Source organism: Microcebus murinus, chromosome 20, assembly GCF_040939455.1.
Source record: "Microcebus murinus isolate Inina chromosome 20, M.murinus_Inina_mat1.0, whole genome shotgun sequence".
In the NCBI taxonomy this organism is placed as follows: Eukaryota; Metazoa; Chordata; class Mammalia; order Primates; family Cheirogaleidae; genus Microcebus; species Microcebus murinus.
In genome coordinates, this window is record NC_134123.1 from 19,997,024 (window position 1) to 20,013,136 (window position 16,113).

At 43.3% G+C, this 16,113-nt stretch overlaps 1 protein-coding gene across 1 annotated transcript in view; it reads left to right on the top strand.

Moving 5' to 3' along the window:
• The window catches only part of SLC7A6 (solute carrier family 7 member 6), a 33,880-nt gene that overhangs the window by 2,493 nt on the left and 15,274 nt on the right, over positions 1-16,113 (top strand). The window contains exons 3-4 of the mRNA XM_012742361.3: positions 2,636-2,688; positions 8,061-8,619. Coding sequence (XP_012597815.1) covers positions 8,097-8,619 — 523 coding nt within the window. The 5' untranslated portion in view covers positions 2,636-2,688; positions 8,061-8,096. The remainder of the gene's footprint in view (positions 1-2,635; positions 2,689-8,060; positions 8,620-16,113) is intronic.

The following is a 16,113-nucleotide window of genomic DNA, read 5'->3' on the forward strand; positions in this document are numbered from 1 at the left end:
GGTTTTCCTCTCCCTTTCTTGGCATTCAACTCCTGAAATCCTCAGTATCTAAGTCTTTTTGTATGCTAATCAGTTGACTTCTGGCTGCCTGCCCCTAGGTAGCTACTGGTAGAGGGCTGGAAAGACTGGAGCTGTATTAGAGGGTTGGACCTTTTAACCCCACCCCCAGGGAAGAAAGAGGGGGGAGGCTGAGGGTTAAGTTGATCACCAATGGCCAGTGACTTAATCAGTCATGCCTATGTAATGAAGCCTCCTTAAAAACTCAAAAGGACAGGGTTTGGAGAGCTTCTGGGTAGCTGAACATGTGGAGGTTCCTAGAGGGCCAGGGAGTGCCTAGAAGCTCCTAGGACCCTTCCTCCATACCTCGCTGACTGCTCTTCATCTGTATCCTTTGTAATATCCTTAATAATAAACCAACAAATGTAAGTAAGTGTTTCCTTGAATTCTGTGAGCTGCTATAGCAAACCCAAAGGGGAAAGGTTATGGGAACCCCAAACCGAAGCAGGTTGAAAAGTTCTGGAGGCCTGGACTTGTGACTGGTGTCTGAAGTGGGGTGGAGAGGTAGTCTTGGGGACTGAGCCCTCAACCTGTGGGATCTGATGCTATCTCCAGGTAGGTAGTGTTGTAATTGAATTGGATAACTCTAGCTGGTGTCCACTGCAGAACTGATTGCTTGCTTGTTGGTGGGGAAAAACCTCCACACAACTGATCATAGTCTTCTGTGTTGATTGTTGTGGTTTGTGTGAAAGCAGAGGAAGAATGGTCTGAGTTTTTCCAAACAATCTCAATAGCATTTTTTTCTATAGTTGTTTATCAAAGAGGTTGTAAATCCAGTTTGTAAAACTTTCTTTGTAATTGAACTTTGATAAATTCTGTGAACTAAGATAAAATCTTAAGGCTTCCCGCCACCGGCTAACTGATTGGCTCCCCTCTAGGCCAGGGGGATATCCTAAAACTAAATTGCATGCCATGAGGAGAGAAGGGAGGTCATACATACCTCATCATGCCCCCTCCCTTCTTGGAGACATCCTTAGTAACCCATTAACTGGCCTAAGGGTATGCAAGATAAACCTGCAGATGCTTACATATATGTCTGGTGGCTTGTCTCTGAATTCACAGACCTCTTTATCTTAAAACATTCCAAGCCTTTAGACAAAGCTTCATGTTTTTAACCAATTACAAGACAAAGAATCTTTAAACCCACTTATAACCTGTAGTGTCCCCCCCCCACTTTGAGATGGCCCACCTTTGCAGGCCAAACCAATGTATATGCCTTCCATGTATTGATTTATGACTTTACCTATAACCCCTGTCTCCCTGAAATGTGTAAAACCAAACAGCCACAGTGAGTGTACTTGCTCAAGGATTCTTGGGCATGGCTCTGGGGGGTCATGGTCCTCAAATTTGGCTAAAAGTAAATCTCTTTTTTTTTTGAGACAGAGTCTCACTTTTGTTGCCCAGGCTAGAGTGAGTGCCATGGCGTCAGCCTAGCTCACAGCAACCTCAAACTCCTGGGCTCAAGCAATCCTCCTGCCTCAGCCTCCCACAAGTAGCTGGGACTACAGGCATGCACCACCATGCCCGGCTAATTTTTTGTATATATACTTTTAGTTGGTCAATTAATTTCTTTCTATTTTTAGTAGAGACGGGGGGCGGGGGGGGGGGCCTCACTCAGGCTGGTTTCGAACTCCCGACCTGGAGCAATCTGCCCGGCTCGGCCTCCCAGAGTGCTAGGATTACAGGCATGAGCCACCGCCCCCAGCTAAAGTAAATCTCTTTAAAAGTATTTTACAGGCTGGGCACTGCAGCTCACGCCTGTAATCCTAGCACTCTGGGAGGCCGAGGCGGGAGGATCACTCAAGGTCAGGAGTTCAAAACCAGTCTGAGCAAGAGGGAGACCCCGTCTCTACTAAAAATAAAAAGAAATTAATTGGCCAACTAAAAATATATAGAAAAAATTAGCTGGGCATGGTGGCGCATGCCTGTAGTCACAGCTACTTGGAGGCTGAGGCAGGAGGATCGCCTGAGCCCAGGAGTTTGAGGTTGCTGTTAGCTAGGCTGATGCCAGGGCACTCTAGCCCGAGTGCCTGGGCAACAGAGGGAGACTCTGTCTGGAAAAAAAAATATTTTACAGTTTGGCTTCTTTTCCCTTGACAATTAGTTGTTTTGTTGTTGTTGTTGTTTTTTCTAAAAATTGCATATGACAGTTTCATGGTTAAATTTTCATGAGGAAATTTTAGTGGTCTGTTAAATTCCTTTACTATCTGCTACAGGAGCTGGAAAATAGGATGAAAACCTGTTAGAAAACTGCATTGTGTCTTTACAAGTAGGGCTTAACATTGTTGTCTTTTTTTAAGACAGGACCTGATAGGGTACATTAAATTATTTAATAGAAATTATTTCCAACAGTGATTTCAGAGATTTTAGTGTTAGAGTCTGAGAGACTGATATTGTGTGTTATCTTCACATACCACTTTCTCTTATCAATTGAGTAAAAATTGAAGGCAAAAGGATAGCCAACTCAGGAGGGTGATCTGGTAGAATTTTGATGACCCTCTTGTAATACCAGGCCAGCTGGAGGTAATGTCTTAATTATTGGCCCCTTGAATCACCAGTTTTCATTCCATTGTTGCAGAGGGTCTGCAGATCTACTCTGTGGGAACAGGATAGACAACGCCTCTCACACAGGTATGGACTGCTTTTTTTGATATGTCTACAGATATTGTTGTGACTAATTAAATGCAAAATAATTCAAAACCATTACTGCAGTCATAGTAGTTTAGTGTCATTATTTTTTCTTCTCATCAACTGTTACCTGAAGAAAATAATCTGATGTTAGCACATTAACTGCATGTGAGTTATGTTTAACTCAGGCTAGTTTTGAGCCCGGGGCCTGGTGAAGCATATGTTACTCACACATCTCTTTACCTTGAGCCATGTGAAACTATTTTTTTTTTTTTTAAGTTGCAGGTAACTCAAGCACAGAAAATAATAAAATATAACAAATTTTTCATTAAATTGGAAAGGATCGTTTTGTTTTCAAAGTTTTTATTCTATTTTTGTAAGAAAACACTGGCCCCAAAGAAAAAATTTTTTTTTCGTATGGCACTTAATAGTGTGGCACTTATTGTGTTAGTATAGCGACTCCAGTTGTCTTTTGGTACGTGTTTACATATACTTTCCCTTTTACTTGTGACTTATTTATATCTATATTTAGGGTGGGTTTCTTATAGACTATATTTTGAGCTTTGCTTTTTTATCTAATCTGACAGTATCTTTAAATCATTGTGCCCAGATCATTTATATTTAATGTAATTATTGGTATAATTGGATTAAAATCTGCCATCTTGTTTGTGTTTTCTATTTGTTCTATATGTTCTTTTTTGCTTTTTTCTTTTTCTGCATACTTTTTGATTGTGTATTATATTTCCACTGTTGGCTTATTATTTATACCTCTTTTAATTTTTGTAGTGGTTGTCCTAGTTTTACAATATGAATTTTTAATAATATCTACCTTTAAAAAGTATATTGCTTCATATGTAATATAAGAACCTTATACGAGTATATTCCCAGTTCTTCTTTTGTGCTATTGTTATCAGACATTTTGCTTTTACATGTACTGTAAGTCCATAATATTTTGCTACTAGTTTTGCTTTAGGCAGTCAATTATATTTTAAAGTACTTAAAAATAAGCAAAAAATGTATTTTTTATATTTGCCTCATACTATTTGATATTGCCCCACACCTCTTATATGCTCTGTTCTATTTTTTTTACTTTTTTCCATTTCCACTCTTACGGTTTTCATCGCTCTGCTGAAATTCCACATTTGTTCCTGCATGGTGTCCAACTTTTTTTTCTTTTTTGAGACAGAGTCTTGCTCTGTTGCTTAGGCTAGAGTGCAGTATCATCAGAGCTCACTACAACCTCAAACTCCTGGGCTGGAGTGATCTTCCTGCCTCAGCCTCTTAAATAGCTGGGACTACAGGCATGCTCCACGACCCTTGGCTAATTTTTGTATTTTTTGTAGAGATGGGTCTCACTATATTGCTCAGGCTATTCAGCTAGTCCTGAATTCCTGGTCTCAAGACATCCACCTGCCTTGGCCTCCCGAAGTGCTGGGATTATAGGCATGAGCCACCGTGCCCAGCTAGCTTTTTGATTAGAGCCTTTAATGTATTAATCATAGTTATTTTATATTACCTGTTTGATGTTTTCAATATCTGGGTCATCTCTAAGTTTAGTCACTCTTTTGATAGTGGGTGGGTTTTCTTGCTTTTTTGTGTGTTGCTTATAATTTGTTATTGATTATTAGACAAAGTATGTAGAACGGCAGAAACTGAGGTATATGATATTCTGGGAAATGGGAACAACTCTTCTTTTGCTAGGCTGTTAGTATGGGAGTTTGAGTGCATTAGTCAGGAGATGAATTGTGCTTGGGTTTTGTTGTTACTATGATTAACTTAGGTGCACCAATGGCTTCAAATTCCTCTAGTGTTTCCTGGCCAGCTTAGGGTTGATTTGCGGGAGGGATGCTTTTTCTCATTATTTATGCTCCACCCTCAGCTTTAGGTCTTTCTGTGCCTCTGCCTCGGTGCAGTCTGCCACAGCATTAGTAGTACACTGCTGTTGCTTGTTCCTGGGTGTTTGCTAACCTGGTGAGTAGCAAGGGGTTTCTCTGGTGTTCTGGTTCAGCCTCAGTGTTAGGCAGACCCTGTTTCCTTGGGTCTCAGGGGTGTGTCTTTCTAAGAGATCCTGCTATTCCTGCAGAGGTAGGACACTGCTAAGGGTCTTGACCAGAATTTCCTGCCCCTCCTCCAGGCATAGAGGTTTTTCTTCCTTTTACTCTGCCCTAGCTGCCTTGGGAGTGAGTGTTTGCTGCCCTTTCCCCATGGGGTTATAAGTTTTAGTCTTTAGAGGAGAAAGGGCCTTGTATTTTTCCTCCTCCAGGCCAGCACTACTGAGAAAGGCTTTCTCTGGTCTTCTGTCCAGTATTTCTTGTGAGCACCCCCTGAGGTCTCTGGAGAAAAACCTCCGAGTGTTTGTGGCTCATGCTAAGCTGTATTTGACATTTGGTAATTTGTTAAAATTGGACCTGAATTCTTCTGACCCTCCTGTATGGTGGGTCCCCTCTTGCTCCCACCGCCACGGGTGAACTAGAGCTTGTATCTCTCTCTCTTGGAGGTACCTGTCTTTCCATCAGTTTCAGTCTAGTTGGTTACCCTGTAACCTTAGCTTGCTGATGGCTTCAAGAAAAATTATAACCTTAAACTCTGTACCCCCATAATATGCCGAAATAAAAAAAAAAAAAAGAAAAATTATGGTTTTATAGGTTCTCTAGCCTTTTTTGTCATTGGAGTGAGAGTGATGCTTTCTCCAGCTTTCTACATGTTCCGTGGAAACTAGAAGTTGGAGACTTTTAGTTTTATCCTAGATTTTAACTTCCAGTAAAATGAGTTTACCTCTTTTCTTCCCTTCCTCTCTTCCTTGTTTTAAGAATTTTGTCTTTCAGCAACGTTAACCTCATTGAGAAAGGCCTCACATTTTATAGAAGTTTTGTTATCTGTAATTTATTGCTCACAAAAGATCTGTAAAGCTGTTTGGAAGGTAGCTATTATCTTACTTTTACCTCTGGAAAAGGTAAAGGTCAGAGAAGGGTGAGGTACAGGTAGCTGGTGAGCTGTAGTCTCTCTGCCTGTGGGGCTTCTGATCTCATGTCCATCTCATCTGCATGCTGCATACTGTATGGTTGTGTGTTCCATGAGGGCATGGTCCATACCAATCTTGCTCACTGCTGTGAACCAACACAGAGCCTGGCATGATGTAGGTTCTTGGCAGAGTTTGTAGAGGTGTGTGACGTGAGGTTTAGATGTATAGGGGAGTTGAGGGGTGGCCTTGGAGTTGTGTAGCCAAGCCAGCCTGGGACTCATTTACTTGCCCTCAGGGAGCTGCTGGGGTTACATTACCACTCTGTTCTTGGGTGTTTAGCAGAGAGATAGGGACTTTAATTACTTCTGACCAATGACAGGCTATTGATGACAGTAGCATTTTGTTGTTGACTGAAAAGAAAGAGACCTTATCTTCCCTCAGCTGTACAGTGACTCTGCCTCTCTCCTTGGCTGAAGGAGGTATCCTTCTTAACATTCCAGTAGGAACCTTATCTCTCATTCAGGTATAGGGACAGTGACTATTCTCAAGTTCTCTGAAAAAGGCCACTTGGTAGTTTCACCAGGGTAATAGACAAACTTGATAAAGCCGTATCAGACAGCAGTGCTGGGTTGTACAAGTACAAAGGGAATGAATACCTAGTAGCCTCAGACCCTCATACCAGCTAGGGTCTGATGAACTAGAGGAAGGTGGAGTGGTCACTGGGGTCGGGTTTCTCTGCATGTCTCTGTGTTGAGTTAGGTAGACAGCCTAGGTCTCTTTGCAGCTGACTCTTACATGAGCATGCAGGCTTCCCAGCTGCTTACTGGTTTTGTTCCCATGCGTGCCCGGGCTCACCTGACAGACATGTGAAAGCAAATATGTTTCTACGTGCCTGCATAGGGAAAGCTGCATGGCTTGGTGCCAGGAGTGAAAGGAAAAGTGGTGCTGCCTTAAAGCTGTCTTGTCTAAGCAGAGGTAGGCTGCCTCAACCCCTCTGGGACTGGGGGAAGACTTACTGGGTCCCCAGAGGAGTTTTTTCTTTTGGGCTCAGTTCCAGATTCTGGAAGGGGTTTGGGGTAGGTAAGGCAGGAGGCTTGGGTGAGGCATATGGAGATTGGAGTCTTCCCTGAGAACTCCCGACTCTGGTGTCCCTGTGGTTCCTTTGTTCTGAGCTCCATGAGGCCAGGTTCTGGCACATACAACTTTGTTGAGGAGATGAGAGACTTCTGGGAACATGAGGTACTGATCCTGGTCTTATCCCTGATAGTTATCCTTGTGACCTTAAAGGACCGACTCCTGAGTGGGAATCAAACGGCCCACCAGATTCCTTCGTCTAGCAGATGAAGTAGGATCAGGGGATCTGAAGCTTGCGTGGCATGATAATTAAGGGAAGGAGAAGGTTACTCTGGGTGTGGGATCAGGAAGTTGCTTGTCTTCCTTTGACATATTCGGGGTCCTTCATAGGGAAGTTAATGTGGAATCCAACTTCCTTGCAGTTTCTGGACTGGCCCAACTAATCCAAAGGTGGTGGTGGGGGTGGTGTGTGTGCCAGCTCTCTACAGGATGGCTTCTTCAGCAGATCTATAGATAAGAGAAGCCTTATAGTCCTGGTTGGGTGGCAAGACTCCTGGGTCCTGTGCTGGGAGAATCTCTTTGCAACTCCAGATAGTGGTGAGGAGCATGCTGAGGGGTATGTAATCCCTTTCTTTTGGGTAGTTTGGGGAAAGAAAGATGTTGACTGGACAAGCAGTAATGTGGGGCCAAGGCGAGTGTAGTGGACACAGTGATTCCTAGGTGTGTATTTTCATGAGGGACCTGTCCTTACTCTAGTCTCTGTAATAGTGATATGCTCTTGTCTCAGCAGCTTCCTGTCCCTTCCCACAACCTACTGATGTTCTTTACCCATGTGAGAGTAATTGTGGATGTCTCCACGTGTGGCTAGACACTGAAAAAGTCTCTGTTTGTGTTTGGTTGAAGTGAGTGGCGGGATTACCTGGGAATGGACAGTGAGAAGTTTTTCAGGCTCGTGAGGGCTGTGTACCTGGTGCAGGGACTCTGGTCTTTTCCGCAAGTCAGGTTTGTAGGTTTTAAGCTTGTAAGAACAGAGCAGAAGTCACCTCAGGGAGAATCAGGCTATGAACAAACCTAATGCCAGCCAATGGTGGGCAGCAAGACTGGTACCTCTCTTTGGATGTTGCCATCACGTAATGCCTGCACTCTCATGGCATCTTTCTTGGGAGCAATGAAGGTCTATTTCCCTATGTCCTGTGGTGAGAACTGAGAAAGGCCTGTTGTATTTAGGGCTGTGTGCATGGCATGCTGTTCCTAAGCAGGAGGTTGGCAGAGAAACCTGGTTTAAACAGGAGCCTCACCAGCTCCTGCCATAGACTGACATACTTGTATCCTTTGCCAGGCCACAGTAAACATAGGTGTGCAGGAAGCATTTGGCATGGAATCCAGGGAGCTTGGGAGCCCCACACCCACCTACCATCTCATCCCTGGGGCCAGCCAACCCAGGATGGAAGAAGATGTCGACTCACCACCTGAAAACTCCGTGGAAACTATGCAGCTGAAGAAGGAGATCTCCCTGCTGAATGGAGTCAGCCTGGTGGTGGGCAACATGATCGGCTCAGGGATCTTTGTGTCACCCAAGGGGGTGCTGGTATACACTGCCTCCTATGGGATGTCGCTGGTCGTGTGGACCATTGGTGGGCTCTTCTCTGTTGTGGGTGCCCTTTGCTACGCAGAGCTGGGGACTACTATCACCAAGTCGGGGGCCAGCTATGCTTATATTCTCGAGGCCTTTGGGGGCTTCATTGCCTTCATCCGCCTGTGGGCCTCACTGCTCATTGTTGAGCCCACCAGTCAGGCCATCATCGCCATCACCTTCGCCAACTACATCATCCAGCCCTCCTTCCCCACCTGCGAACCCCCGTACCTGGCCTGCCGTCTCCTTGCTGCTGCTTGTGTATGTAAGTAGGGGTTGAGGGTGGGAGCATGTGTGGGGGTTTGAGGTACTGTAATAATGGTACTTTGTTTTTGAGTAGCATCTTGTACTGTCTAGGGAGAAGGGAGGCATTTTATCTTAAAAACTTTTTTTTTTTTGTATTTATTAGTGTGGTGGTAAGAAGGGGGGGTTTAATTTTCTTTTTTTTTTTTTTTTGTGGGGTGGTAAGAAGGAGGGTTCCTTTTTTTTTTTTTTTAAATTGAGACAGTTTCATTCTGTCACCCTGGGTAGAGTGCAGTGGCCTCATCATAGCTCACAGCAACCTCAAACTCCTGGGCTCAAGTGATCCTCCTGCCTCAGCCTCCCGAGTAGCTGGGACTACAGGCTAATTTTTCTATATTTAGTATAGAGATGGGGTCTTGCTCTTGCTCAGGCTGGTCTCAAACTCCTGAGCTCAAGCGATCCTCCTGCCTCAGTCTCCTAGACTATTAGGATTTACAGGGGTGAGCCACACCCTGGCCTGGCTGCATTTTCTCTTGTGAGGAAGTAATTTCACCAGAGTCATTTGATCCTGAGAGACAAGTAAACATAAAGGATGGAGGTGGGAGAAGTTTGAATCTCTTCGTGGCTTTTGGTGTGTCATATTCTTCTTCTCTTGGCTGCCTCTGAGTTCTGTTCCCTGGTCTGTGTGACAAGTTGATACACATCTCACATTTGTTTTGTCAGGTGTTTTGGTTGGAGTCGACATCACCAGTTGTAACTTAACCCAGAAAAACCCATAAGTATTGTAGCCTTTATTCTGCTGCTCAAAAAAAAAAAAGTGTTTTACACCCAGCTTTTCGTCTTAAAGCAGTTTAAAGGCATCTGTGAGAAAACAGGCTTCTCTAGCCTGTGAGAGTCCTAAGGTGTTATACCTCAGGCCCTCAAGACCCCCTCCTTCCTGCCACTACCACTCTTTGTGGCCTGTTCTAAGCAGCAGGCACCACACCAAAATGGGGTTTTCCTCCTGCTGTTTCAGATTTCTTTACACTGACTTTGTAAACAAGCTCTGCCTGCAGCCGGTGAGAGGAAGGTGGCTCCTACCCCATATTTGAGTTTCTAATGATAGAACCTGAGAGATCCCAGTGCCTCCCGCTTTATTTTCCTTTTTCTCTTATGGGGTAGTAAGGAGAGAAGATTGCTGTGACTTTATCAAGCCTTACAGAACCAGCGTGTAGCTGAGAAACGGCTCAGAATTTCCTGTGTTTCTTAGCACTGTGCTGCCAGAAGCACTTAATTACACTCTGTTCTTTCCATATCTCTGTTTGCAAAAGCTTTGGCAGCATATGTAGTTTATCCACAGTGTTTTAAATAGATTGAGAGTACCTTGGAGTTAGCTTTAAAGGACTGTACAATATCCATGCCTCCTAAGTTGAAGGAATTTGTTAAAGACAACTCATAAGGGAACTCCTCCATATTTCTTGGGACAGTGAGGGGGACTGGGTAGCCTTGGGAGGAGGGAATATGGGGACTTGGCTAGATAGGACAGAATTTGGTCAGGCAGACTCTGGCCTGACTGAGCTCTTTAAAAAAAGGGATAATTTTGTTGGCTGGGCCTGGTGGCTCAGGCCTGTAATCCTAGCACTTTTGGTGGCTGAGACAGGAGGATTGTTTGGGGTTAGGCGTGCGAGACCCCGTCTCTACAAAAAATAGAAAAATTAGCCAGATGTGGTGGCTGGAGCCTGTGGTCTTAGCTACTCAGGAGGCTGAGGCAGGAGGATCACTTGAGCCCAGGAGTTGGAGGTTGCAGTGAGCTATGATGACTACCATTGCACTCTAGCCTGGTTGAGAGAGTGAGACCCTGTCTAACAAAAAAAGGGGATAACTTTCAGATTATAAAGCATGTTTATTAAGGATAAAATTAAATTATCCTCCGACCACCCATAATCTACTACCAAGAGAAGAGTACTTTTTCTTCTTTTTTCTCTTTTTTTAGAAATAGGGTTTTGTTCTGTTGCCCAGGCTAGAATGTAGTGGTGTGATCTTAGCTTACTGCAGCCTCGAATGCCTGGACTCAAGTGGTCCTCCTACCTCAGCCTCCAGAGTAAGTAGCAAGACCACAAGTGGGTGCCACCATGCCTGGCTAATTTTTTTAAAAGAAGAGTATTTTTAATAGTTGGATAGTGTCTTCATTATTCTTTTGTAGAATTGGCTTATTATACTTTGCTTATAACTTCATATCCTGCTTTTTAAACTTAGTATATCATGGACTTTTCCCCATTTCTTGAAATGTTCTTCAAAAGCAACATTTTTTTAGTGTTTTTTTAATTAAAAGGTAATAACAACATGGACTTTATAGACAATTTGAAAAATGTAGAAAAATAGAATAAAGACAATTAGAATTGCTCATGATTTTACCTCCCAGAGAACTGTGGTTACCATTTGGGTAAAATACCTTCCAGTATTTTTTTGTGTGTACATATCTACCTTTTTTTTTTTTTTTTTTAGATAGAGAAAGTGTTTCCCTATGTCTACAGTGGTGCAATCATAGCTCCTTGCTGCCTCGAAGTTCATCCAGGGTTCAGGCAATCCTCCTACCTCTGTCTCCTGAGTATCTAAGTTTACAGGTGGTATCATCATGCCCAGCTAATTCTTACATTTTTTGTAGAGACAGGGTCTTGCTATGTTGCCCAGGCTGGTCTCAAACTCCTGGTCTCAAATGATCCTCCTGCCTCAGCCTCCAAAAGTGCTGGGATTACAGGCACTTTTTTTTTTTTTTTTTTGAGACAGAGTCTCGCTTTGTTGCCCAGGCTAGAGTGAGTGCCTAGCTCACAGCAACCTCAAACTCCTGGGCTCAAGCAATCCTATTGCCTCAGCCTCCCGAGTAGCTGGGACTACAGGGTTAAGGTGAGCCACCATGCCTCACCCCATATAAGTATCCTTGAGATACACCTTGTGGTTTATATTGATTTTCATTTTCTGTGGTTTTTTTGTTTTTGTTTTGTTTTATTTTGGGACAGGGTCTTGCTCTGTTGCCTGTGCTAGAGTGCAGTGGCATCATCATAGTTCACTGCAACCTCAAACTCTGGGGGTTAAGTACTCACCTGCCTCAGCCTCCCGAGTAGCTGGGACTACAGGCATATACCACCATACCTGGCTAATGATTTTTAAAATTTAATATATAATCTCTTTTATCAAATATCCTTAGAAAACCTGGTTTGGGGATGCATGTGGCATGGTGGTTCAGATCACAGGCCCCCATACCAGACTAGATTTGATTTCCAGCTTTACCATTGATTAGCTATTGACCTTGGGGAGTTAATTAACTGTTGCCTCAGTTTTCTCATTTTTAAAATTGGAATTTTTTTTTTTTTTTTTTTGAGACAGAGTCTCGCTTTCTTGCCTAGGCTAGAGTGAGTGCCGTGGCGTCAGCCTAGCTCACAGCAACCTCAAACTCCTGGGCTCAAGCGATCCTCCTGCCTCAGCCTCCCGAGTAGCTGGGACTACAGGCACAAGCCACCATGCCCGGCTAATTTATATATATATATATTAGTTGGCCAATTAATTTCTTTCTATTTTTATGGTAGAGACGGGGTCTCGCTCAGGCTGGTTTTGAACTCCTGACCTTGAGCAATCTGCCCGCCTCGGCCTCCCAGAGTGCTAGGATTACAGGCGTGAGCCACCGCGCCCGGCCTAAAATTGGAATATTGATAGTACCTATCTGGAAAGATGTTGTAAGGAATAAATGAACCAAGACATATATAATGCTTCTTTCTGCCTGGAATATATAGTAAGTGCTGTATAATATTATTGTTATAAATAATCCTGTTGTGGAGATCTTTGTATAATATATAACTCATTTTTAGAGTTTCTGCATATTTCCTTAGGATAGAATTATACAAGGGAAATCCCTGTGTCTAAGGAAATAAACTGTTTCAAGATTCTGCATATGTTAGTCACTTTCTAGAAAGTTTTGTGAGTTTGTGCTCCTATCTGAGCATCTGAGATTCCCTGGGCATTGGTGATGGATTTACAATGAATTAAAAAAAAAAAACAAGTTAAAGGGCACTATTGTATATATAATTTTTGAGATACAGAAGATTTTTATTTTGATTTTTGTTAAATATTTTTTTTCCTTTATGATATTTCCCATATTTTTTGTGCATAAGGAGCCCCTCCCCATACCAGGAACTGATCTTTTGATTGGAGGAGAGGCCTCTCCTTATAGAAATGCAAAGTTGTGGTATCTCCTGGCTACTTTCACTCAACATGTACTTTTACCCAGATTCCTCAGGATCTGAATTCCTGAAGCCCAGGCTTTTCCAGAATCCAGATCTGAGGGCAGGAACTTGTCAGAGATAGGGGCAAGTGATAAAACCATGTTCCAGTCTAACTGACTAGGCTTCAGGGTCAACTTACTTCCTTTCTTGGAACCTAAGTTCTAGAATCAGGCTTTCAACAGCTGGGATATGCTAAGAGGGAGTCTCCTTGAGCAGAGGTGGCAGTGGGTGCAGCCTGGTTTCAAGAGATATAAATTGGAAGAGACCAATTAGGTCATAGGTAGGGAAAATAAAAACAAAGGTCTGTACTAATCCAGAATGAGGCTTTGGTAGGATAGGAGGAATTTAGTCTTAAAATTGAGACATGAGAAGGGTCCATGTTATTGGTTTGGAGACTGCGTAAAGAAATTAAAGCTGTGCCAGGCTAGGCAAAGTTCCATCCTAGAATGGAGGGCCCAGGAAATCTCCATATAACCAACACTGGGTAGAGGCTGCTAGCTGGTGACCCATAGATTTATTTGGCCTATATAGTGTTCTAAATAATTTCAAATTAGTTGCCAACATTTGAAAATCAGGACCTGTCCTTTCACTTGAAGAAGTAAAAGTTCTGGCAACCTTGTACCCAAATTCTTGTCTGATAAAATGAGTTGGATTTAAGTAGTGGTTGCTCTCTTTAAATGGAGTATATACTCCCCAGTCCACTACAATTCCCCACTTCCTCTTTTTACCCAGGCTTTCTTGCCTTTGCTCATTCATATTACTTTCTTGGCCACTGGAGGCATTTTGTGTTTCAGATCCTGGCTTTCTGGCTGCACCACACCTCATTCCCAGGTTGCACTGGCAAGGAGGTCTAGACAGCTTTTCTGGGATTTCAGGCTGTCTTAGCTACTCATTAATTCCTAGAGCAGTGGTTCTCAAGGTGACATTTGGCAATGTCTGGAGACATTTTTGGTTGCCACAACTGGGAGGGGGTACTGCTGGCCTCTATTGGGTAGAGGCCAGGGCTGCTGTTGAACACGATACCATGCACAGGACAGCCCTGTACAATAATCTGGCTCAAAATGTCAATGCTGCCAAGGTTGACAAACTCTGTCCTAAAGATACATTCTGTTTGTATGTGTTCTCAGGTTTTGGAATCTTCTGTGTTGGGGTAGGGCCTCAGGCTGGTGACTGAATTCAGTAAGCTTAGGGACTCACATTCACTTATGGGACTGTAAGAGGGAAATTTTGTTTCTTGAGGTATATATGGTCCCTTCTTTAGCTAGAGTGACCAGCAGTATTTTTGCTAACCTGGGTGCCCAGTATTATAAGAGTACTCAATTTGACTGCAGACGGTGATGTTTCTGGCTTGGGTGGTGTTGGTCCATTTGTTTGTCTTTGTGGGCTTTGACTTAGGAATCCTGGCTGTTGTGTAGGATCACACACATCATTGTAAAGTATTTGTAGTTGACTTGAAGATTTCAAGTCAACTACAAAGGAAGAGGTTCATTGCTGGAAGAGAGTCATTGCTGACACAGTGGTATCAAAGCCCAGGGCTTGCTCACAGCATAGACTCTATTCCTCCTGTGAGTTTGGTGAAGCTGACAATGAGGAGGAGGAGGAGGAAGAAGACTGCCAAGGGTGAGACTAGAATGAAGAAACAATGTATAATGATCCCTGAATATCTTTCCATTGTTTCTTGTTGTCTTGGATTCAGGCCTCATCAGGGGCCCAGTAGAAAAATATTCTGACCTATTTTGGTCAGTTGTTGGCTATGGACAGACAGTTTTCATGTTCTGAGAGTGATACAGGCCTAAGGAGGACTGGATCTTGATCTTAGTTGCTCAAAGGCTCTAAGCCTATGTATAGTTTGAATGTTTTCATAGTAAGACTAAATGTGTAATTAAAGACAAGGATACTTTTTATAAAGGCATGTTTGTACACTCCATATTTATACAGATCCCAGCAGTTAGCTCCTGATTATGGATCTTCATTTGGAAGGATTCACCTCCCCTGCACTGTGACTATTACAGAGCATTTCACTTCTAATAGACTTTTTTTTTTTTTTTTTTGAGACAGAATCTCATTCTGTCACCTAGGCAGAGTGCCATGGTGTGTGTCCTTGAATGCCCCTTTATAATACCTAGCCTATTTGTGGAAGGAAGATTTCCCTCCCATCCCTGTTGCTTGTGTGCAAAGGGAGCTGTGACTTTCACCATAGTTGGGACTACAGCTTGAGGTTGCTAGGCCTTCTCTTCATCAGAAGAGAGTATGAGAGGCAGTTGTGTCAGAGGATGCATACATATTATTCAGTATTAGCTTGGGTTTCAAACAACAGAAAAGCTAAAGCAGCATGGCTCAAACATACTGACGTTTATTTCTCTCACATGTTAAAGGTAGGCAGTGTGGCCTGGATGACTTCAGTTCTTCAGGGAGCCAGGTTCATTTCTTCTGTCTGTCCTACTGTCCTGCCAGCTCAGTATGTGACTTCTAGCCCATGGTCCAAGACCACTACTGTAGCTCCAGTGTCATGTCTGCATTGTAGCTAACAGGAAGGACAAAGAAAGGCACATCCTTCCCTTTAAAGACACTTTCTGAGGTCTTATATAAAACATTTGCATACATTCCTGGGGGAAAACCTAGTTACATGGTCATATCTACCTTCAAGAGAGGCTAGAGAATGTCAGCTTTATTTTGAGCAGCCATGACTTCAGCTAAAATTTCTATTACTAAGGAAAAAGGGAAGGACAGATATTGGAAGATAATTAGTAGTCTCTGCCACAGAGAGACTTTGGGGATTTGTTTCTGCTTGGATTTGGGTCTGGACTGTTATTGGAGTACTTCTTTCTCAGCAACAAGTTCCCAGAGAGCCTTGAAGATCCTCCCATGGGTTCTATGCTACTTGGTGCAGACTTGCCCAGGAAGAAAATGAGATTAGAAGAAGAGGAAAAGCTTGGATGTTTTAAGTGTGGTAGCTGAATTTGAGCATCTGGCCTTAAGGTCGAGGCTTGTCTTATTTGAACTCTGATAGAGCTTATGGTGAGCTAGATAGGGCTGGGGTTCTGGGAGGGATGGAGGGGTGGGAATCAGATGGTGCAATTTTGTTTCTTAATTAGAATCAGGAAAACAGTCACACTGGCTTCTATTTGATAGACTGTTTTGAGAGCTCTCTGTTCTCTGGCAGGGCTGAGAGTAGAGTGAGGCAAGGGAGGCGCCTGGGGCCAGCATTTAAGGAAGTACTAGGTCTCAGGTTCCTGCTCATGGTCCCCTGAGAGTGAGTG